The sequence below is a fragment of the Callionymus lyra genome, chromosome 9 (assembly GCF_982586985.1).
Source record: "Callionymus lyra chromosome 9, fCalLyr1.hap1.1, whole genome shotgun sequence".
Classification (NCBI taxonomy): domain Eukaryota; kingdom Metazoa; phylum Chordata; class Actinopteri; order Syngnathiformes; family Callionymidae; genus Callionymus; species Callionymus lyra.
The window spans coordinates 17325001-17349499 of NC_141826.1; the positions used below are offsets into that span (position 1 = coordinate 17325001).

Sequence of the window (24499 nt, forward strand, 5' to 3'; positions counted from 1 at the left end):
TGTCTGGGTCGACCTCCCTCGCTTCCATAAATACATATGTAGTGGTGGAGGTCGTATAATTTTATTTTTTTTGGGGGCCTCCGGGTCACCTTGACCCAGAGATAACCCTGCGGATAGAAGTGGTGAGCGAGAACCCGGGCCACACCCACTTCCACAGCATCAAGAGGACCAGCTGGAAGGCGGTGGTCCGACACTCCCCCAAGGTCAACACCGTCATGTACTTCTTCCTCTACGAGGAGGAGTTCGAGCCTTTCTTCCAGGAGGAGACGCCCGTCACTCACCTGTACTTCGGCCAGGCGGTCGGCAAAGGGATGTTGGGAAGGATCGGACTCAACTGCCCACGGCTGGTGGAGCTGGGGGTCTGCGCCAACTGGCTGGAGCCTCTGGACGAGGAGCTGATCCGAATCGGGGGGTGCAAGAGCCTGACCGCCATCGGCCTGGACGAGTGCGAGGTGACCTGCAGCGGCTTCGTGGAGTTGGTGAAGAGGTGTGAGGGCCGGCTGACCCAGCTGTCCATCATGGAGGAGGTTCTGATCCCGGACCGCAGCTACAACATGGAGCAGATCCACACCGAGGTGTCCAAGCATCTGGGGCACATGTGGTCCCCCGACATGATGTCCACCTGCTAGAGAACTTGACTCTGTTCGTATTTCTAGCTTAAGATACAGTACTTTATCAGAATATTACTAAATCCTTATTTATTCAATCTTTACTCACATGCTTAAAAGACTTGTACACGTTTGGAAATTCAACTCTGACGCAGGAATGTTCATGAGTCAGTTAATGTAGGCATAAGAGCAAGCGTTTGGCAACAGTTGAGAGGACAACTTTTAACAGGCAGAAGCTTTGAGCAGAACCAGACGCAGTGTGATTGGTGTTTTGAGAGAAGGGGGTCCACCTTATGTTGGTTAGGTTCTGCAAGGAGGAATCACAGAGGATCCCCAGATACAGGTGTGAAAAACTTGTTGCATCATTCAAGACTCATGGCTGTAGTGGCTCAAAATATGCTTCTACTCAGTACTGAGAAAGGGATCTGAATACATGTGATATTTAAGTTTTTCTTTTTTTAATACATTTGCAAAAAATTCTACATTTCTGTTTTTTCTGTCAAGATGTGTTGCTGAGTGAACATAAATGAGGAAAAAAAATGGACTTAAATGATGTTAACGAATGGCTGTAATTAAACAAAGAGTGACTGAGAGACTGATTACTTTCCGTACCCACTGTATGTAGATCTATTTGTTTCTTTATCATTAAAAAAAATGCTTTAATCTAAAATAAAGTTGCTTCAATAAAAAATAAGAAAAAACAATTAAATACTTTACCTTTACCTTTTTTGCTTTAATAAAAAAAAAGTTTTTTTTAATTTTTTATTGAAGCAACATTTTGGGGATTAATCCACATAATATGGCTCAACCGAACAAAGAAAAAAAAAGTTTTATAACTAAATAAAAGTTGATTAAAAGCAATTAATTGAAAAAAAAGAGAAACGTTTTTAATAAATTAATTTATGTTTTGATTAAAGCAACTTTTTGTTTAATTGAAAATATTATTTTTGATTGAAGCAATTTTTTTTTTTTGAATAATACAGAAACTAATCTACCTCCAAAAATATATGGCTGAAAATTTGCCAAACGTCAAACCTGAACATTCCAGAAACATCCAAGCGTCCCCTAGTGGTCAAATATATCACTGCATCAATGACACAAATGAAGTTCTGCTCTTGTTGAAGTTATGACGTATTAACCTTTAATAAACGTGGTTTATGTCATAGTTTTGTTTACATTTGTTGACCTATTACCTCATTTTCATTTCACTGAAACGACATGTAAAGATGGAAAGATTTTTCAAACCCATTTTCTCCATCTACAATTGAACAAAAACTCATATTTTTTATCTTTAAAGTATGACTTTGATGTATTTTTTGCTTCCTTGGCTGCGTTTGCTATATAAATAAAACGTGTACTGCATTTTACATGTTGCACTTTATTTTTGCCAGATTTTACTTTTTAATGTCTATATAACTTAAACGTGGTTCTTCAAAAGCGATCCTCACTATCCCAAACTTAACCCATTTGTCAAAAAATACTGTGTTCGTCCAGCTATATTTAACTTGTATTGACTCATATTATTTATTTTTAATAAACCCGTCATAACAGAAGTTTGACCTTCGCGCGGTTCTCCCACTCGAGCACTAGAGGGCAGCAGTGAGCCGAGAGCGGCGCTTACATAAGCAGTGGTGCAGCTGTATAATGAAGGATGCCGATGACAACTCAGCCCTTTTGCTGGAGGATTCTGCAAGTGCTCACTGAACCTCCACTATAAACACACACATGACAGAATTATTTCCTTGAATTCATTCAACAGTAGAAACAAACAGGACCAGCCTCGACTACAATTCATGAATACATATAAAGAGAATCACTTTCATCTTGAGGACTCGATGAACGCTGTCATCCAAGGAAAACATACTCGTCCTGAGACAAGATGTCCTCTCGAGCGCTTCGTCCCACAGACCATCCGAATCGGCGGATGACTCGTCGTCAGCTGCATTATTACGAGACCAAAACCTGTGAATCACAGCTCGTCCGCACATAAATTAGCAGCGTCTACTCTGCAGATGTCTGATTATCGGTGAGAACATTCAGTGCGAACTCGTCGTCTGCGAAGATCTCTTGACCAGGTGGCTCCGAGAATCCCACCTCCTTCCCTCCTCCTCCTCCTCCTCCTCCTCCTCCACCTCCACCTCCTCCTCGGAGACTCCTCCACTCCTCCATCCACTCTTCTCTGGACTCGGGGTCCAGACGGTCCAGGTGCCTGGCTTGGACCAGGGGGGAGGGGGTGAGAGAGTTCCTGAGCACGTGGAACAAGTACCTGGGGGAGAGAGTGCGGTGGTGAGAAAGTAGGCCAGGGAAGAAGAAGAAAAAACACACACAAAAAAGAAAACACGTCCCTTTGATGTAAATCACAGTGTTCCCTCTAAATATCAGCACTTTGAGGAGCAGCAGAGAGTCCCTGACATTCGTGACCTTTAAATCCACCAAATAACAAATCAGGCTCAAAGCAAATAATTCCTGCTCCAACTCAACGTCAACGAAAAGTGTTACTTAACCGACTTACCTGGTGTGAAGGGACTCCATCTTTGTAGTGAGATGGTTCAGGAACAATAGATATAATATCACATCAAATGTTATCGTTTATATAACTTTGACTATATCAATAAGATGAAAAATATTTACAATGCAATATCGTTAATTAAAAGCACTGTATGGACTTATTAGTTTTTTCTTTGGCTTTTAATTAACAATAGTTATTTTATGGTTTATATTTCAATAAATTGTATTTTTATTTACAATTAACATGCAAATATTCACGGCGGTTGTTCATTTTTGTGTAGCAATTAAACCTCCTGCGATTTGATGGCAGCTAAAGGAACAACAAAATCCCGCAAAATCCCGCAGGTGACTGAGGACGAGAGGATACAGTCGACTCCAGCAGCTTTTAAAGCTGATGTTTGGACATATTTCGGTTTAAAAACAAAATGAAAGCAGTTACGACTTCGTCAAGAGTCATATGGTCTGTAAATTCTGCAACACCAGAGTCTAGTACTTGACAATACTACTAATATATTCTTGTTCATACTATATATCGTATCGTTACCCTTGTATTGTGATACATATGATATCACCAGATTCTTGCCGTTACACATTCCTAACAAACACAACAACTCCCAAAGGTACCTGGGTAATAGAGCGACCACGGTTGTGATGAAGCAGATCAAGTAGGATAACGGGTCTGCAAACAGGACCTGGATGACCCAGTATGGGTTGCTTGGTGGGTTGCAGGTGACACAGAGGGTGCTGTAGAGCAAAGTCGCGGTGAAGTACAACGCAACACTGCCGAGCATGCACAACCAGTGGATCAGGGTCTGCGAGAGACACACACGGTTTCGCTGAAACAACTTCATATTGACCTACTGGACGTTGAAAACTCACCCATGACTTGATCTCTATTGACAAGTGCAGCAGGATGACGAACAAAGAGATGGTGTTCAGTTGAGTTCCGAAGGTGAACACGTCAATGTCGCTGTCTTGGTACGCCTGAGAGTAAAGGTTATACCAAGTTTCAATTCCATTTATTGTTTTAATTTATATTTCAATTATATTACATTTTATTTAAACCGTCATAACAAAGTTATCTCAAGAACCTTCACAGTTCAAGTAAGACTATAATGAGGAGAAAAGAAAAACAGAACCCAGCGACTCAACAGGAAAAACTACCTTTAAGAAAGCAGAAACCTTGAGCAGAACCAGACTCCTCCTGCTGCGCCCGACTGGAAGGGAATAGTGAGAGAAGAGAGGAGAGTATAGTGTAGGGTTAAGGGAGGTTGAAGCCTGTCCCAGCTATTCTGGGTGTGAGGCATGTGAGCCCCGAAGGTATAGAGTGGAGTCTATTGAAATTATAGAGCCTTCTCAACATTTCAAATGTTGAAAACCTTTAATCAATTAGGATTATTATTCTTTAAATAATATATATATAGATCTTTTAATAAACCTTTTTTGTTTTAGATTTTTATTCAAATAATTGAAAATACAGTTTATTTTTTTATTTATAGCTTTTTTAAATATTCAATTGAAAAATGTTTGTATAATAGTGCCAACATTTTACAAATAAAAAAAAAAGTAAAAACAGTTATTTTGAAAAAAAGAATCAAAGTTTTAAATTTAAAACGTAAATTCAATTCTCAATATTCCTATCACACTGACAACCTACTATAGGGAGGAAACCAGAGTGCTACAGTGAAAGAAAAAGTGTTTTGTAACTCTTACCAAGTACGGGATGAAGAAACAAACCAGACTCTGATAAAAAGCGTCGAGCATTGACCCCCAGAATGTTGAACATCTGTAAACCTGAAATAAAGAAAAAACTGTTCAACAATCTTCCTGGTTTAAATGAGCTAACGACGATCTTACGAACCCCTTCTCCCTGTCCGGTGCGATAAAGCTCGGGGACGCCCAGCAGCATGTCCGCGGACACGTCCTGGTCCATGATGCCGAACATGATGGGGGGTGTGGAGGTGAAGAAGAGGTTGAAGAAGATCAACATCCAGTAGTCCAGCATGGAAGCGGCGGAGAAGCCGCAGAAGAACTGATACCAGAACAGCATGTTGACGTAAGCCTGAGAGAGACCATCGTGTTAATGTGTCCAGATGATGACGAAGATCTGATAGAGTTTATTTTTTTGATATTTATCTGTTATTATTTTACTGTAATCACACTCAAGATGTTGCAGGAAAATTATTGAATTATTTAAATATTTTATCTCCCTGAAAAATGTGTAAAACGGTGAAACAAAACAACAAAAAGTCAGTACGTTGTTATTGTGTTTATATTATAATCTGAACACAACAAACATATTTTTACCTCAAAATGATGAACATAAAAGAATGAAAAAATTGAGGAGAATGAAAAATAGGTCAAAATTCAAATAAGAATAAAGTATTTAGGAAAATCTAAAAAAGATAAATATAATTTTTTAAATAAAAAAAACTAAATTTAAACAGATAAAAAAATTACCGCAGTATAGTAATATGTAATATAAATTGATATGGTATATGGTATATAAAACATAATATACCTCAAAATTGTGTATATAAAATGGACAAAAATGAAGAACAAGAATTAATAAAAGATCACAATTGTTATAACATAAGAAAACAAAATACACCACACATTAAAAATAATAAAAAATGAAGAAGCTACAAATAGCAAAAATCATCAACAGCTGTTAAAGTATCACAACATACACTCATCTAGAGCGCCACATATAACCGTGCCCAGGTTTAGTCCTGCTGATGTAAATGAGCAGGTCAGGGGTTGACGGTTCACTTACCACATTCTTATAGAAGAAGTAAATGATCATGTTGGCCAGTCGAGTGTAGCACCAGTGGCCGTGGAGCAGGAGGAGCTTCTGCAGGTCTTTGAAGCGAGATATGGCGAAATCACTCGCCATGACAGCCTGCGGACGACCAGAGCAAAACCTGAGAACACAAAGAGAACTTTGCCTGACCTCGAGTTCGTACCTGCATCCCTTCCTGGCCAGTTATCCCGACTCCTACGTCAGCCGCCTGGATCATGTTGACATCGTTGGCCCCGTCGCCTGCGAACAGAATTTAGGACATTGCAGTTACACTTTCCCAACACTAGGGGGATCTTGAAACAACATTTTTAATCCTACAGACCCAGCCTTTAAAAAACAATGGAAGATTTATAACTTTCTTCACATGCTTACGTACCAACAGCAAGAGTCATGACCTTCAGTTTCTCCCTCATGACCTTCACCACTGCACTCTTTTGTAGCGGCGTGACACGGCAGCAGAGCACCGAGCGACAGCTACGGGCCAGCGCCACAAACCGTTCTTGCAGATCCGGCCCCAGCGCCATGGCCAAGGTGGGCCCGTCGATCACCAGGGAGATGTTTTGGGTCGTATCCACGTTGTGGGGGTCGCTGGCGAATCTCCTCACTTCCTCCAGCGTGCAGTTGAGAATGGAAGTGCAGGAGAGCTGAAGGAAAATATGAGAAGCTCAATAGCGATTTTTAGCACTTTAAAATATGAGGCAGGAGTACTTAACCCTCGTGTTATCTCTGGGTAACGGTGACCCGAAAACACATTTTTGTATCCCTTGTGTTGTATCCGGGTCAAAGTGAACGACTCAACCACTGCATATGTATTTCTGGAAGCCAGGGAGGTCGTTTGTTTTGACCCACAGATAACTTAACGGTTACAAGAGAAATGTTTGATTTTGAGAGCCTCAATATTTTCATGAGAAAATAGTCTTTATTCATCAACATAACAAAATAATTAGTTATTACTGAATAACTTAACCATGAAAGTATATTAGTGTCATCAGAACATTGATTTCAAATGTTGAAACTTTGAATGGCCTTATTTATTTTTAGGTTGTTTCTCTTGTAAGAATTCATATTTAATATTTTTAAACTGTATTGAATAATTTAATTCCGAATTCCGAATTTTTTCTGTAATATATATATATTTTTGTTATAGTGTTGTTTTTTACACATACCGTTAGATAATCTAATTAAAAAAAACTTTTTCTAAATTCAACACTTTTTAAAATTTGAATTAAAAAGGCAACAAATAAAAAGAAAATCATCTACTAAAAAGTAAATAACATTTACTTTGAATTATTGCATTAGAACTTTTTTATTCAATTATACAAATAAATAAAATAAACACTAAATACACAAACTATCAAAATCAATTATTCAATAAAAATAAATATTCAACATTCCAATATAGAAATTATTATTGTTATCCTTAAATAAAGTTTTAACTATTGAATATTCTGATGCCACAGATATACTTCTATAAATAAAATAAATCTTAAAATGGGATATGTTTGGTTCCTTCTGGCAGGTGTGAGAAGATCTGATTAAGCCTCAGTGAAGAATAAGAGAACATTTTTAAAAGGACTGTCACATGATCACATTTCTTGGAAAGTTTACAGACGAAGAGCCTCTGGAGGAATCCTAGGAGTTATTACTTATCCTACATATTCTCTCTTATTTAGTGTCAGACTTCAGAGCCGGCAAAATAGAGTATTTATGTTTTCTTGAGTCATGCTGTGTTGGCAGGTATTTCTTCCTCACATTATATTTATGTTCATTAACCTCACTCAGGCGCTAGAGGAGACCTATTGAGCATGAGAAGCGAGTTGGGAAACATTTTGAACTGGAGTTAAGGGAGGGTGAGGGACCCGAGGGAGCCACGATCATCTTACGTGACTCTCGAGTAATTAGACTCCTGCCCCCCCCCCCCCCCCCCCCCTCACATCACAACATAAAAACTTTAGCCAAAAGGAACAACAAGATGACAAAAACTGGGTCAAATGTTGATTTTTTTTTTCTCCCAATAACACCATCGCTGCACAATTGTGTGTAGAAAATCTGTAGGAGTGGATCTCTCTCGTGGTCCTCGTGCCGCTGATGTAAAAATAAATCATTGCCAAAATGTCTCCACTCTGAATCATGTGAGGAGAGATATTTCCTCCGAGGGTTTGGATATTAGACTGTTAATTAGATATGAAGACATTAGTGATGTTATTGGGGCCAGCGAACTCCATTCATCATCAGTGACTGCTCCCGTCCAAAGTCCCAGAGCTGCACTTTTGTTCCGGGAAGAATCCAGCGGATCGTTTAGACACGATAACGGCTATTCTGGAGTCTGTCTTAGCGCCGTCTTTGGTTTGAAACCAACGCCCAGATACTTTGAGGGAGAGTGTGAAGTAGTCAAACCAGTGAACATGTAGGTCAATTGTTACGAAACCCACGGTCGGAAATCAAGACGCGAATGGAGTTAATAGTAATTCGGGATCTCTTCAGATGATGTGATGAGACTATGGAAGTTTATCAGTGGCATTCAAATATTAAATAGTCGGATTTAACATTTTAAATGGTGAAACTTATCGAAACGTTTTGTTTTAGGCCTTAAAATTATTATTGTTTTTAATCATCAAATTTAAGAGTTAGTATATTGAAAGATTACATTTATTTTTAATATAATTATATATATATATACTGTATATTTAGACTTGGCGTTTGATTTTCTATTTTAAATAAATACAATTTTCTAAATTCAATATATTGTTTCAAATGTGTAGTCTTGATTCAACATAAAGATGTTGTCACTTTTATACCCACATTTTTATATTGAATTTAAAAGGCAAAAAAACAATTTTTTTTTGTAGAAATATTTGTAATGCAATAATAATGATGTTAGATCTTCCATACGAGAAAATAATGAACACAATTTAAGACCCATTTCAAATCCAACTCATAAAAAAGACGTAGAAAATTAGCGGATCCAAAGTCTTTCAAAGTGGAATAATAAATATTAAACCAAGCTAACAAACAAAACAAGCTTCTCTATTTTCAACTAATATACTGTATATTAAATGTTTTCGCTAATTGTAATTCTCATTTGCTGTGAGACTCAGATGCATTCTCCTCAATATGGAGCCCCAAATGTGTCGATATGCAGATGACATAATACTTTATTTTCATATTGCAGTTATGATGTTGTTTCCTTAAAAACTCAGACTCACTTATACACATCAAAATCACATTCAACACCTTTTGTGAGTTTTATATAAACATTTTAAGTTCTTGAATTCAAACGATCAGCGTGTGGACATATTTGTACTTTTTATGACGACTTGGATAAATGCCATTATTTTATCATTACAGGAATCCATCTTTTTTCGATGACTCTTCAAGAAATATTCAGGTGAAATTATGTTTTATTAAAATAAAAAAAGACTTCGGAACTTGTAGTAACCATTTAACATTATGGGAAATGATGACACAATTGATTCCAGGAGGTATGTATCGTTCAGCAGACGCTCACCTTGTCTTTGCAGCTCATATTAATGACCAGGTCTTCATCGTGCAGAAGTCTGCAGGTGTAGCCGATGTTCACCGCGGTCTCCGGTTTGTCGCCAGTCAGCACCCACACCTGGATCCCCGCCTCTCGCAGAGCTACGATGGTTTCTGGGACGTCCTCCTGCAGACGGTCCTCAATGCCTGTCGCCCCTAATGAACCAATAAAAATGTTCATAATTAACAAATATCTACAAAGTATTCAATTAGTCTTGAGAGGCTTTTCTTCCTGATGGGCAAACTTGGATCACCTAACAAGAGAGTCATCAAGAACACATCCTTAGATGCAAGTAGAACAATTGGAACTATTTAGAGGCTATTTAATACCGAACATATAAACCTAGAAACTATAAGTTATTGAAGTGATATGTATCCAATAAATATATTTATTGGTTGCCATTCATTGGACACCACCACTACTAAATGACTTGTTGAAGACATTTGTAATTATTTATGTCGTTTTTGTTTCTGTTTTTTATTATTGTATATTATTTATTTATTTTCTAATGTCTTCTTTGATTGGTGATAAGAGTTCTAGCATTTGTAAGTGATAAACGAAATCTAATAAAATAAAAATATATTTTTTTAAAAGGACACATTCTTAGAAGACGCCCATGGATCACTTAAAGAGGAGAATGAGTGGTTCTACTTTGAGTGTCTCTTGGATGAAAGAGCTTCTTATCTCTTCACTCTTTGTGCAAAAAAATGAACGTCAGCGGGATCAGGGATCTTGTTCTTTCTCGACCAATGTTTTGGTCATTTTAGTTAAAAGAAAAATACGCAGTTTTAGTTGAATTTTCGACGTTACCTAACAGGGTGAGGTTCGTCTCCATCTTGACTGCAGACTCCATCATCAGCTCTTCCCTGCCCTCGATAGCAGCCAGAGCCGTCTTCCGCTCCGATGACCAGATTTCATATTCCTTCTCACTCATGACCTGACGTCGACAAAAGAACCATCAGGAGATTGCAGTGTCCACACAAATATGACAGCTTATATATTTATTTACTTTTTTGGTGAAGCAAAGTGTCCGGAGACCCTCCTTGGCGTAGCAGTCGAGGTGATGCTGGGTCGCTTTGATCATCTCTCTCTGATCTGAAATGTGTCAATTAAAATAATGAGGTTGAGCTAAATTAGTGGGAAAGTATAAAATCAAGTTAAATATCTAAAAATGATTATTGTTTTTTATAAAACTCTCAAAAAAGATATTGTATAAAAGTTTGCTTTTTCACTCTAATCTTTCTGAGAAACAACTAATACTAATAATTCAAATACAAAAAACAAAATTCCTAAAACAAAAACCTGACATATATAGGGACTAATCATGTTCCAAAGTTGTGTTTACAACAAAGGCAATACAATTGTTCTGATTCTGAATAATAGAAATAAATAAAGATAGAATTCTGAGTTTCTTCATCTAGATCTTTGACCTAATGAGGGCCACATAAATACAGTCAAAGGGACTGACTTTGACCAGGTCTAAATGAAAAGTGGCTTCAGATAACTTTTTACAAACCAGGGTTAGGCGTTCCTAGAAGTTCCATGATGGAAGAGTCGGCACCTTTGGTGTACAGAACATACTCCATGGTCATCGGGTGTCGCACGAGAACAGACATGCGCTTCCTGTTGGAGTCGAAGGTCAGCGTGTCCATCACCTCGAACACCAGGTTGTTCCCAGACGGGAGCTTCACTGTCACACTGTCTGGGGTGCGCGCCAGAAGAGCGAAGCCATATGCCTTGGCCGCAAACACCAACGCGGCCTCGTCTGGACTTTCGGCTTGATAGCGGCTCTCGCTCGGCGTCCCCGCTGACACTTCGGATTGAGGCGGAGCGTGGAGCGAACATGTTTGGATCCCGTCTGTGCTGCCGTCTCCAGATCCTTCCACTTTCACAGGAGGGTCAAATTTGTCCTCCTCCGATGCAGAACTGTCAGAAAAGGTGCGATGCCTCGGCTTCTTGGAGAAGACTTGAAAAACCGAGCTGGCCTTGTTCATCAGGGAGGAAAAATCTGACCAGGAGGAGGCGCTGGATTGGAAGGAGTGTTGACGATCTTTGACCTGAAATAGATTTATAAAGTTCATTGTTAATAAACATCAATGTATTGTTCCTAATTCTCAATTAATTATTTCTTAATTAAGTATATATATTGACAAAACCGTTATGTAATCATATATATTAACGTAAGAAAGTTATACCTAACCTAACCTATATACATATTACAACAGTTTTGTCAATCATTCTTGTACTACTTACTTTTGGAATGCTTGTAAAATAAAAACCGTATTGGCAAAAATATTACAATACAATAAGTATCTATAAGTATATATATTTATTTGTAGTATGGATTTCTGGTGTTTGCAGAATTTACAGACCACATGACTTTTGATGTAACCGCTTACATTTGTTTTGAAACCAAAATATGTCCAAACATCAGCTTTAAAAGCTGCTGGAGTCAAACTGTATCCTCTAGTACTGAGTCTTCTCCAGGATCTCGTGCAATTTTAATTCCAACAAAAAAATGAACAAATGTGAATAATCACAAGTTAATCGTAAAAAAAGATGTATTGAAATGTTTATTTATGTATGATAAAATAAAATAGAAATGATAATAAAAAAAAGATTGATATTGTATTGCGAAAAAAAAAAAATGCTTATTATTATATTATTATTTATGAATTCTAATTGGAAACTTTTTTAACAAAGCTTATGATGCATCAACTAAATACATACAGTGTGTATTATTCATTATTGTGTCTCTCTTAGTATTTTCTCCTACTATTTCATTATATTAAGTCCCTTTTCTTTTTGTCTGAACGCGACCCCTAAGGAAAACGAACTGCCATCCACTGGTATTGAAGAAAAAACAATCTTCTCACAAGATTCTACTATTCGCTCTTAAATAACAACTATATCAAAAACAAACATCATCATCCATGGAGACACTTCCTTCATTTTATCTGCATATATCAGAGCTGCTCAGAAAAATTAACGCTGTTTGACTGAAAACATTGTTTAAATTATTATTATAACTGTTCATGAATCATTCTCAAGGAAAAAACTTTGACTTTCGTCAAACAAAATTCCACAATTGAAGTGAAAACTCAGAGGGAATTCGCTCTCGTCCGTCAGAACCCTGGGCAGCACAGCGAGAGCAGAATTAATAAACGTAACCCCAAATGTGTCTGCAAATGTGCCCTTTACTTCAACAGATAATTGGGCTAATTTAGATGAGACTTGGGACTGTTGCCAACTGGGTTTTTAACAGGAGCAATTAAGCGCTGACCAATCCAGAAACTTCGCAAAAACCATCACTGCTTTCAAAACTTCATTTACTCTAAGAAGCTTAAAGAACAAATATTTCCCATCAGAGATCTATTTAAATCAGTTTTCAAGAGTTCTAACACATGTTCTATCACCTCGCTGTCTCACGGAGAGATAGCATGAGCGGCGCTCACCCTTCGTCTGTGTGCTGTTTCCATGGAAACCATCACTGTGTTGCAAATGGCGAGACCCAGAAAAAAGTCAAGGTATGGATCCATCTTTTTGCTGCAGCAGCTCTCTGCCCCGCTGGTCCTCTGAAGCAGCTTCCTGTCTGGAATCACCTCCGTTTCCTGTTGAAGGTCAGCCAGAGTGAGAACCGCAAATATTATGGGATTTATCAGTGTCGTTAGAATATTGAGTGGTTGAATTTAATATTTCAGCTATTTAAACTTTTTATTTACTTTTTATTAAAATGTTGTGGCTTTTTCAAGTATTTAATTATTATTTTGAATAATTAAATTCTATAATTTCTATATTTAAAGGTTGAATTTCCTTTTTTTAACACATTAAGTTTGATATTCTAAGTCAAATAATGGACATTTTATAAATTCAATATTTAAAAAATAAAATTCAATATAACAATGTTTGCACTATGATACTAATATTTATATATTGAATTAAAAAGGATATTAGTTTAAAAATGTTGAATTTAGAAAATGTACTTTTTAATCATCGAGATACTGAAACTTTCTGTGAAAAAAAAAAAAAAATCCATTTAAAAATATTTGTATTGTTTAATTCAATTATGTAAACCTTTCAATTACAAATGATTCAATGAATTATTCAATATAAACAAATTCAAAAATAGAAATTATTGAATTCAATTAAAAAAACAGATTCAATGCTTCAAAAAACAATAGTTCAAACATTCAAAGTTTTAACATTTTAAATGTTGAATTCAACCATTTAAGTATTCTGAAGGCACTGATATACTTCCGTAAAATACAGTCATCAGTGAAGTAATAAGGATACTCTGTGGTATAGTCACGAGATACAACCTCAGATGGCTTGTCTGACGACATGGTTTGTTGTCTAAATTTAGCAACAGCCACTGTAAATCACAACTCATCTATAGTGCACATGTACAGTTATAGTGTGCGCTCGTAGTGTGCCAGATAGTGCCCAGTGTGACCATATGTCGTACGACGCCGAGCCAAAACAGATTCGCTCATTTCTGGCCTCTCAGAGCTCAACCATCTGCAGCGTGGACTGGGACCAGGAGACCTTTGACACAAGGTTGACTAAACTAATGGAAGCTTGACGTGTGTACTCAGATGTTAAGTGTGTTCACCTCAGCTGCTACACGGTTACGCAACCCGTTTCAACTTAAGACTTGTTTTGATATTTGATCCTTGTCTCAAACCTTTTTTTTTTACGTTGCAAGGAAGCATGAGCATTAAAGGACCCAAAAGTATCCCCTTCAGAAGTCCCCTTGTTGCTATCCACTGTAAGCTTGAGGACCAGAATAAGATGAAATGCAATTTAAATTATATCATTGGTGTGATTTGGAATATTTGACTCAGGAAACTGATAATTCCGGCACCTTTGGATGCAGCTGGAAGTGTAGTCTACTTATGGTTCCACACACACGGCTCAGGACCAGAGGAGAGAAATCTTTTCAGGCTGTTGCTCCTAAGCTTTGGAACGATCTTCCTCTCTCTTTGCGCTTGATGGATCTACTGACTCCTTTAAGAAACATCTTAAGACGTTTCTATTTGTTCAGGCTTTTCCTTGAATTTCTCAAACTCCTGTGTTGTTCTCAGTATTATCTTGATCTTTAAAGTATGTACTTTTTTGAGTATTGTTTTGATTGTTTAAGCGCTTTGTGACCCTGGTCTCGAAAAGCGCTATATAAATAAATATTACTTACTTACTTACTTACTTAGTCTGCTTAAACTGGATTATAAATTAAACATATGAGACTTCTGCATGTGGATTGTGTGTTTAAAATCTGTTTTAGGTTAAAATGTGGGTTCCAGAAAACTCATCATTCTTATTTACACAGCTTTTAAGATCAACTGCTGGAAAACCTAATAATGTTTTTCTGCTTTGTATTTCTCAAAACTAAATTTGATTTATATTTTTTAATGTTGTTTAATGATTTGTGAATTTTTTGTGTGGTTTCACTGTAAATGTAAACCATTATTTTCTCATCTATGACATCTTAACTATACAATAAAATACAGGTTAATAATAAACATATATTTGATGTTCTTATTTACTTAACCAGGTGATCTTGTACAAACATGGAGTCCCTCATTTGGGCAGCAAGCTACACATTGAGAACTGTATTTTATAACATATGGACTATTATTATTTAAAATATCCACAGAAATAAAATCCCCCCATCACTAAAAAGTCCCCATTAAACTTATGGAATAATAATAACTAAAATCTGTTACTTAACAAAGAAACATATTGTAAGTACAGGGTTTCCAGGAAATGACAATCATTTTGTAATTATAATTTAAATGTAATTTAAAGAAAAGTGTACAATAAGTGTATTGAAATAGGCCTAAACTAATCAAATATGAATGAGAAATGTACATTTTATAGACAATTTCATGAATTCTATATTTAAACATCTATGTCTAAAATATATTTTTCTGTTGACTCAAACATTAACAGCTCAACTAATGTCAATTCAAATTTAAAAAGGGATCTTGAATAATAGTGCAAACAGAAGTCCTCACAGTGTAATTGTATCATCATTTCACTGTAGTATCTTACCAGAGGGCTGCTGAAGGCCGTGCCTGGTCGTCGGCTGTCGCTCTGTCCACCAGAGTGAAACTCTTTCCCTTCGTGAATGCAGTCCTCTAAATTCACAGACAACCTTGTCTTCGCATGCTGTGCTTGAAAGATGACTTCCTCTTCTGAATATGGTTCGTCCACGACTGCGAGGCGAATGGCTGCAAATGACCAAAATCAAGCGAGTGAGAGTCAATCAAATATGGTACTGTAGACATTTTTTAAATAAGTATATCTGATGTTAGAGGTGTGTATTGGCAAGAATGTTGTGATACATACAGTATACAGTCGCACTAGATATACTGCTCTGTATTGCAATACTTCAGGAACAAAGATATATATTTGTAGTATTGTCGAGTACTTGACTCTGATGTTGTAGAATTTACAGACCACATGACTCTTGACGAAGTCGTAACTGCTTTCATTTGTTTTGAAATCAAAATATGTCCAAACATCAGCTTCAAAAGCTGCTGTACTCATTGTATCCTCTCGTTCTCAGTCATCGCCTGGACTGACTGTATTCATGTGGCCCTCATGAGGTCAAAGATCATGTAGAAACTAACATCTTTTTTAGTAGTTATTTCTGTTATTAATTTCTAGTCTCTCATTATGACTATAAAGGTTTTTCCTTTTAGGACTTTTGCCATTTTTTTTGTCATTATAACAGTATTTTCCACTCAAGAATATTAAAGTGAATATAAAAAATATACTTGGAAAAAAATGCTTTTATATCAGATTATTTTTAAGTTAAGGCAAAATTGTATTTTGCTTGATTTCCCTACTTTGTTTTTTCTCGACGGCCCCTCACAATAGCCTATGATTAAAATAAACCAGAATAAAATTCCAATTAGTCAACATTTTTTTTTCCATACCGTTCTCTTTGTGTGAAAACTCTGTTCCCATGATGGAGCAGCGTCGAAAGACCATCCTGTTCTCAGTCAAGGTGCCGGTTTTGTCGGAGAAGATGTACTCGATCTGACCCAGGTCTTCTGTGATGTTGAGAGCTTTACACTGGACCCGGCTGCTCGTGGCCTCGTCGTACAGATCAATGTCATTAGCGATGAAGAAGATCTGGCCGATCTTTACCAACTCAATGGAAACATAGAGGGAGATGGGGATCAGGATCTGAAGGGAGGACAGGGAAATCAAATCAGGAACTATCAGAGGAACGATGACAAAACACATCAGCGAAAAAATAGCTGATGAGACTTTGTTATTATTTCAATGTGAGTGAGTCCTTCACCTGCAGAAGGATGATCATGGAGAAGAACATGTAGAAGCTGGAGAGAGTGGGACTGTCCAGGTGGCCGCTGCTGTCGGGGACCAGGTAAGGGGGCACACCAGGCAACGATCGACGCCACAAGAAGTGACCTGCATGAGTAAGGACAGAAGGATTCATCACACTGACTGTCGCACGAGGAGGCGGGCTATTTTTAGCTCCGTCTCTCTTCCCCCCTCTTGCATGTGGAAATGTACTCAAACGGGGGGCAGAATAAGGAGGGGTTGGTGGAAATTAAAATGCCACACTCGTAGCCTGCAGATCTCTATAGTGATTTTTATTGTTAAGTTATGCAATTCATCACTGACCCACTGCTCCGATGAGACACATGGTGAGGAGAAGAATGACGCAGAAGATGACGTCCCGGTTTAGCTTCCGCTCTAATTTGCTCCGCTTGTATCTGGGCCCATTGTTGTTGAGCATGGACTTGGTTTCGTGGCCTGAAAAGGTGGAGAGGTGTCATTATAACCAGAGCGGAATGATAAAAAAAACCACTGAATATGTAAATAAATCAACAATTTCACCATGGTTTTTGAACTATGCATTGCTTTTGTTTTTCTTAATCTTAAAATTGATTTAAGTGTTATGTACGGTGGCCTAGAGGTTACAAATTTACTCAATTTCCTGAAATTATATTTAAGAAGTAAGAACTAAAACATAATAACAATTTCACCATGGTTTTTGGAGTACGCATGTCTTTTGTTTTCCTTAATCTAACATTTTATTAGAGTGTTATGTACGGTGGCCTAGAGGTTACAAATTTGCTCAATTTCCTGAAATTATATTTAAGAAGTAAGAACTAAAACATAATAACAATTTCCAGAAAAAAAATTGGCAGACTATGAAACAAATGTATAATTTATTTCAGGTATATTGTATATTTGTATTAGAGTTTATAAATTTGTTCAAGGAATTTTATATTTATTTTAGTGAATCAGATATTTGTTTTAGAGTTTGTACATTTCTTTCAGGAAATTATATTTTTTTGTTTTAGTGTTTGTAAATTTATTGCAGGCTATTATTATTTAGTATGAGTTTGTTAATTCGTTTTAAGAAATGTTTTTATCAGTTTCAAAGTTTGTTTATTTGCTTTAGAGTTTGTGAATTGGTTTAAGGAAATTGCATTTTTTTTTTTTTTATTTGTTTTGCACGTCTGGGCCACAGTAGTTGTTCTGAACTGATGAGTATGCAACATAAATGATGAATGTGGTCATCAAAGATACTGCATCTGTCATAGGAGAAGATCTGATTTGACAAAACAATTAACGTGCTTGACTGAAAGAGACCTAAGATACAAACGACTCACCTGCATAAACCACAAAACCAATAGTATAATCTGTGTTTCGGACCGTGCAACCTCTGAGCAGCAAACTCTCTACTCCAGCTCCTGTCCGGACTTTATCAGGTTTCTCTCTGAAGGAAAGTAACATTAAACTATCTTTATTTCATATCAAGTTAGATGTGGTGTTAATGCTAAAGGTTTTGCCATCAACTCTCCCGGGCAAAACCGGAAAGGCAAAACAGGAAGAGCATCGCACCAAGATCGATTGCTGTCTGTCTGGTGTTAATGGAGAGTGTAAGTGGTTTGAAATGAGGTTAAAAGTTTGGGTAATATAATACGTGTACTTGATACTCACACATAACACTTGAAATGGTTTAGATTGCTGTTGGGTCTTTCGCACACCACCACACCGGTGAAAGTTTCAGGCTCAAAAGCAGGATCCTGAAACGTAAGATGGACTTATTTATGATGAATAAATGAGAAAGACATGAAGATGTTAAGTCTTCTTTAAAATGGAGATGGAAAAACACTGATGCAGTTGTTAAAGGATAAATTAAAAATGTGATTGAAAACAATAAAGATTTATGTTGCTTTAATAATGGATGTAAAAGATGAATTAAGTCCAACAAAAGTTGACACATTGAGAAATACTAGCATTTTATATGCTAATTGAAAATAAGAATATGCTAGCAGTGTTACTAGTTAAACTAGTGCTGTGTCTCAAATCGCATACTACTCTTAGTATGCTAGAAGTTAGTATGCATCAGTTTAGTGTACGTACTAACTAGTACGCAAATTCTCAACAGATAGTATGTCTCAAATCAAACACTGCTGCTACACACTAACCGGATATCACATGACAGCTTCTTCTTCTACTTCTATTTAACGATGTTTCAACCAGCTGTTGGAACGCTATCGCCACCTGCTGGCAGCACGTTTTGAAAGTTTGGAAAAAGAAATAAAGAAAAAATATGAGAATCTAAATAACCGCGAGAAATTTAAGCTGGTATCAGCAGCGAAGACGTGTTTATCCTCCTACTGCTGCGGAAAATGTACCTGTAAGTATATGAATATATATGCATTTATATATGACGTAACTTCCGTTTAAAACGTCACTAAGATGGCAGCTGTTTAGTGTGTTTAGTGTCCATCGAACCATACTCAGTTTTGTGGGCGTGTTAGTACGCCAATTTAGTGTGCATGGCGCACTAAATTTCGCATACTAAGAATTGAGACGCACTAACGCACTAAAAATAGTAACTTTTAGTATGCTAGTATGCGATTTGAGACACAGCCTAGATAACCCTCGAATGATTATAGCTGATTGACAGCTAAGCTAGCAGGAGAACTGCCTGTTACATGACATTTTCAAATATAATAATAACGTAAAAATAAAATATTGTGTGTAAAAAAAGCAGTAAGCCTTGGTTATAAGAAGAGACAATTGTTTCAGCCCAAACGTGTTTGCACAGTTAGCTTGAGACGTTGTAATGCTAATGGCTAGCTTGACATTTAGCCGTTTTATTAGCAAAACAGTTCTTGAAATATAGTTGGAAAAACTGATTTAAGGCAAAGCTAGCAAGAAAACTCAGTCAGTCTGGTAAAGAAAAATGAAATGGCAGAAGCTGTAAATGTAGCTAGTGAAGACATTTGTCTCTTATTTAGAGAGAAAAAGACACTTACCCTGGAGGAGCTAAAGCTAGCAATGTTGGACGGACATGAACAGGAAGTCTGAGATCATTTATCAATAAAGTTTAAAAAAAACGTATAAATCGTTTTTCCGGTCAAACTTGTATCACCACAGTATTTTTACGAGGCTAGTTTGTTGTGTTAATCTTGTATATATCAATATTATTGGTTAATAATAATCGTTCATATTACAATTTCTTTAAATTATGGTTAATCATTTTAATATAATTTCATTTACATTCAGAATGAAAATAAATCTAACTTAAAAAAATAATTAATCTGCTCAGTAAAAAATATAAAATTGAATTCGTATTTATTTTCCCACATGAATACAATAGAAACGTTGAGCTTGTCTACAATGTGATCATAACACTGTGTCTCAAACAAGGTCAAGGGTCACTTACGGAGACGCACAGATCAGGCACCGCCCTCCTCAGTTTCAAGTTGGTCTCCCCGTCCAGGTTGGCCGTCTCCACGTGACAGATCCCGCTCGGGTCCGAGGTGTTGAGGAGCAGAAGGTCGGCACAGACGACCTCGTTACAGAACACTTTCACGAAATCTCCCACGCGAACATCCTTCCAGCGCCGCTCCACGAAACGCTTTTGCTTCCTGGAAAGTATTTTAAATACTTTTTAATGGGCAAGAAATATCGCACACAGCAAATGTCAGGGGCTGAATATTGATCTTCATCTTTGAATATTTATAGTAGATTTAAAAAATATATTTAATAATTTATGATGCACAAAAAACTGGATCACCTGTAATATAAACGGTTAAATGAGTTTGACACCATTTTTATCCTCAACGATGAGTATTTAAGAGCAATAATCGATCGTGAATTGTTACTTTGAAACCTGAGCCAAAATCATAAGTAACACATGCAGAGAAAAGACACTTCCTGCATGTAAGAGTTTGAAATGTGCCTCCGGGCGAAGAGTTTTTTGGGTTTGTTCCCATGATTTGGTTCTTCTCGTAAAAACTTCAGACCATCTTTCCTGTAAGGTCATGTCAGCACCTGAGCAGGTATGCTGCAGTGCATGTAGGACCTGATGTCATCCACATTCCACTTAACAGAGGCAAATATGTCGTTGTTCCAGACGAGTCATTCATTAACTACCGTGTAGAAAATGATTTAAAAACAATGATGAAGTCATTTTGAACTTTTTTTACAAGGGTGACTGAGAAGATGAATCTCTTCTGAATGGAGGAACTGAAAGTGTCTCAGATAACAAATACTAGATTGTAGATTCATTATTTGTATACAAAGCAAAAACAAATCATGACTTTTAAAATACTATTTAATTAAAGTGTAATTATAAAAGCTGTTGAATCTGTTGATAGTTCATATTAGTTGGCTGTGAATACGTTTAAATAATACACATTGATATGTTTATCAAGATTTCTTTACATAACTTCTGTTGAGATAAAATGTATTTAATTCAATCTGTCTTTTCTAAGCTCATACAATTGTTTTAAATACTAAACTGATTTACTAAAACATATTGAAAAACTCACACGTCACCACAGGAACATTTTCCGTTTCCATATAAAGTTAGAATTGAAATTTTAAAAAATCCTATCTTGTTTTTATATTATAAACCTAGATCACAGTTTTACCCTCGTGTTATCCCAGGCCCCAAAACAAATGTGTTTCAGGTATCCCTTGTGCTAAGACCTAACTAATATAATGATTACAAATCCAAATAGTCTACTGAGAAGGTTATAAGATTAATTGTATATGTCTATTCCCAAAATTAACTAAAAAAAAGAGACATACTTCAATGTATTTTTTCAAGGAAAAGATGAATAAATATTGTTTCATTTGAAGATTCGTCACTCTCCGTGTTCCAGAAGTAGCTTCCGTTCATGCTCTACTGTGTGTTGTGCAAGCAAGTTGCTGTTGTACCATTGAGCTCTTTGCTATGAAGAGTTACGCAAATTCTCCTAAAGATATTAAATTGTTTGAATACACGTTGAGCAAAAATAAGTGTATATATATATACATATATTTTTTAAAGACATATATATTTCGTTAACTAAGGTACACTGAAATAACTTTCAGTAAATTACAAAGTTAAAAAAGTTGTTTAATGATTTGTTGAGTATTTTAAATAAAGCTATAAATTGAGATAATAAACAACGATATTAAAACATTAGCTTGTTTGAATTATATTATTTCGGTAAAATATTTGTAACCTCTTCCTTCATATCATAGTCCTTTTTCTTTTGTTTGCTGCGACGGCCCCTCATAGTACACTAGTGCGGCCCCTGAGAGAATTACATTTCCAACCCCAGAAGATAGAAGTTAAAGAAGTTAAATATGGTGAATATTGTCAAGGATGTCAATGAGTCAGCAGTCGAACTTGACATTATCTAGGAGAAAAAATTGTGAACCAACTTGAGAAAAATAAAGCTTCTTGATCAACTTTCACCTCCTTTCTTTAAAGGTAAAAGTAAGTAAATTATTATTTAAAAAGCCAAGACGAGCTAAATTAATTTCAGGCCTGACAGAGAATACTTTCTTAAAAGGTCCCGCCGAGCCTTCACCAGGATATTTGTCTTTAAAGTTGTTGTTTCACAATAAATAACTCACAGTTGTTGGATTAATGGTGACAGATTGTCGATCTGTGCAGCAACGGGACCTTAATGAGTTCAACACTGTCACGTGTCACGTGTGGAGAGGCTCACGGTTGGTGAGACTCCTTTAGTGTCACAGTTACAAGTATATAAACACAAAAGAGAAGCGGATTCAATTGACTACTGGTTATTTCATATCTCATCAGTATTCTTCTAATTTCTCAACACGTCTATATTGAATTGTTGTGATATGTCGTGGGATAATAGTCTACGTCCTCTAGATCTTTGGCAGTCATCGATCGTGGATAAATATTGATTTAAAGCGTCACAAACAAGTCATCGAGAGTCATAGCTGAAATATTGTGTTTTAATTATAAATGTATTTAAAGTTATGTATTTATTGAAATATTATCTTTTAATTATCCATTTATATACAATTATGTATTTATTGAAATATTGTGTTTTAATTATAAATGTATTTAAAGTTATGTATTTATTAAAATATTATGTTTCAATTATCAATTTATTTAAAGCTATGTATTTATTGAAATATTGTGTTTTAATTATCAATTTATTTAAAGTTATGTATTTATTGAAATATTGTGTTTTAATTATCAATTTATTTAAAGTTATGTATTTATTGAAATATTGTGTTTTAATTATCAATTTATTTAAAGTTATGTATTTATTGAAATATTATGTTTCAATTATCAATTTATTTAAAGTTATGTATTTATTGAAATATTGTATTTTAATTATCAATGTATTTAAAGTTATGTATTTATTGAAATATTGTGTTTCAATTATTTCAATTACTACATTCAATTTATACACATAAATTGTTAGTTTTAATAATGACGTAATGTATTCAAAATCTTTAACCATATTTAATGATCTGAGACATTTCAATTGGCTGAAAATCTAAATTTCGTTTTAAACAATCAATGGATATAGAAACGAATTAATTAATAAACAATTTAAAAAGGATTAGCAAACTTTGATTTAAACTGTATAGAGTATGACCGAGATAGTAAAGGATTACAAGGAAGATGCAGCTGATTAAATGCTCTTAATTTGAAATCCGGACGGATATTTCCTCTCCAGAACTCTCCAGATTTAAATTTGCCTCTAAAGATGAATGAACCCCGAGGAAGGATTGTCTCTTCAAAAACTGAAACGTCTTCTCCTACAGGCGTTCTAATTCGTAAAAACAAAAAATCCCACAAGGCACTGCAACGTCGAGTGGAACACGCTCCACGCCGGTCACTAACCTGCTGTAGACGGAGCACGGCGTGTTGTTGAGCCTCCTGTCCGACTGATACCTCCTCAGGTCTTCCCAGGCGTCCTTCAGGGCGGTCAAGGCCAGCATGACCAGGATGGGGATCAGCGCCACCTCGGGCTGGAAGGCGTTCACCTGCGGGACGAAGTTGAGGACGGCCAGACCCACGAAGTAGAGGTTGGCGACGCGGTGGAACTGCTCGAAGAGGTTCTGCGGCACGAAGAACATCAGCGAGTACTTGGTGGTTCTGATGGCGTTGCCGGCGAAGGAGCGGTTCGGCTGCTTCCTCTTCTCCAGGTCCTCGTAGGGCAGGTTGGACACGAGGTCACGGAGGTCTCGCTCCCGCGCCCGCTGCGCACTCAGGGCCTCCCGGACCAGGTCCGCGAGGCTCGTCCATGTCATGGCCGCCGTGCTAGCTCGCCGACATTAACCATCCTCTTGAAAGTGATACCTCCGTGAGCAAGTGTTATTTTTGCTAATACACACAAAAGGCCAACACACCTCGTTCTGACTCCTCCTGTTGCATTGACTGGTGTGTTTGCATTCCACTTCTTGTCTTCTACTCTCTAATCCTCTGCTTGTTTCCACATTGTTCTCATTTAATCTCCATTCATTCTGTTCTTAGCATGTGTTGCTAAAACTAGCAAAATGCTAATTGCAGGTCAGAGGTCAAAACAGCTATTTTTTTAACCTTAAAAACATTTATTTTGAAAATCACTTTTTTACAATACATTTTGAACAAAGAGATCTGCATTATATTAAAGGTTGTTTTCAGGTGAATTTACATGTTGTATTCTTGGATTAGCATCATGAGTCATCAGTTATGCTAACACACCTGTCTAAGCTAGCAACGGATTTCTTTTCAAT

At 36.6% G+C, this 24499-nt stretch overlaps 2 protein-coding genes across 2 annotated transcripts in view; one reads left to right on the forward strand and one right to left on the reverse strand.

Moving 5' to 3' along the window:
• The window catches only part of fbxl3l (F-box and leucine-rich repeat protein 3, like), a 1391-nt gene extending 762 nt beyond the window's left edge, over positions 1-629 (forward strand). Inside the window, exon 3 of the mRNA XM_087798640.1 lies at positions 102-629. Within this exon, the coding sequence (XP_087654766.1) occupies positions 102-629 (528 nt within the window). The remainder of the gene's footprint in view (positions 1-101) is intronic.
• A 1980-nt stretch (positions 630-2609) lies between these two features.
• atp10b (ATPase phospholipid transporting 10B) lies at positions 2610-24049 on the reverse strand. The gene is made up of 21 exons (XM_087798642.1): positions 23625-24049; positions 20181-20385; positions 18443-18528; positions 18112-18218; positions 17114-17245; positions 16770-16897; positions 16399-16651; positions 15509-15687; positions 12913-13068; positions 10974-11514; positions 10467-10552; positions 10268-10394; positions 9428-9612; positions 6296-6563; positions 6083-6159; positions 5893-6018; positions 4978-5178; positions 4830-4910; positions 3996-4100; positions 3741-3928; positions 2610-2874 (listed from the first exon to the last, which is right to left on the reverse strand). The coding sequence occupies exons 1-21, from the start codon at positions 24032-24034 to the stop codon at positions 2610-2612; spliced, it is 3906 nt and encodes a 1301-aa protein (XP_087654768.1). The 5' UTR covers positions 24035-24049.
• Positions 24050-24499: the final 450 nt, after the last annotated feature.

Excerpts from the sequence above, each read along its gene's own strand:
- atp10b (XM_087798642.1), bottom strand. The coding sequence starts at position 24,034 with ATGACATGGACGAGCCTCGCGGACCTGGTCCGGGAGGCCCTGAGTGCG. Across the intron at positions 16,652-16,769 it reads CCATGATCATCCTTCTGCAG|ATCCTGATCCCCATCTCCCT; the intron begins GTGAAGGACTCA and ends TCCTCCCTTCAG. Across the intron at positions 15,688-16,398 it reads GTTTTCACACAAAGAGAACG|CCATTCGCCTCGCAGTCGTG; the intron begins GTATGGAAAAAA and ends GGTCATTTGCAG.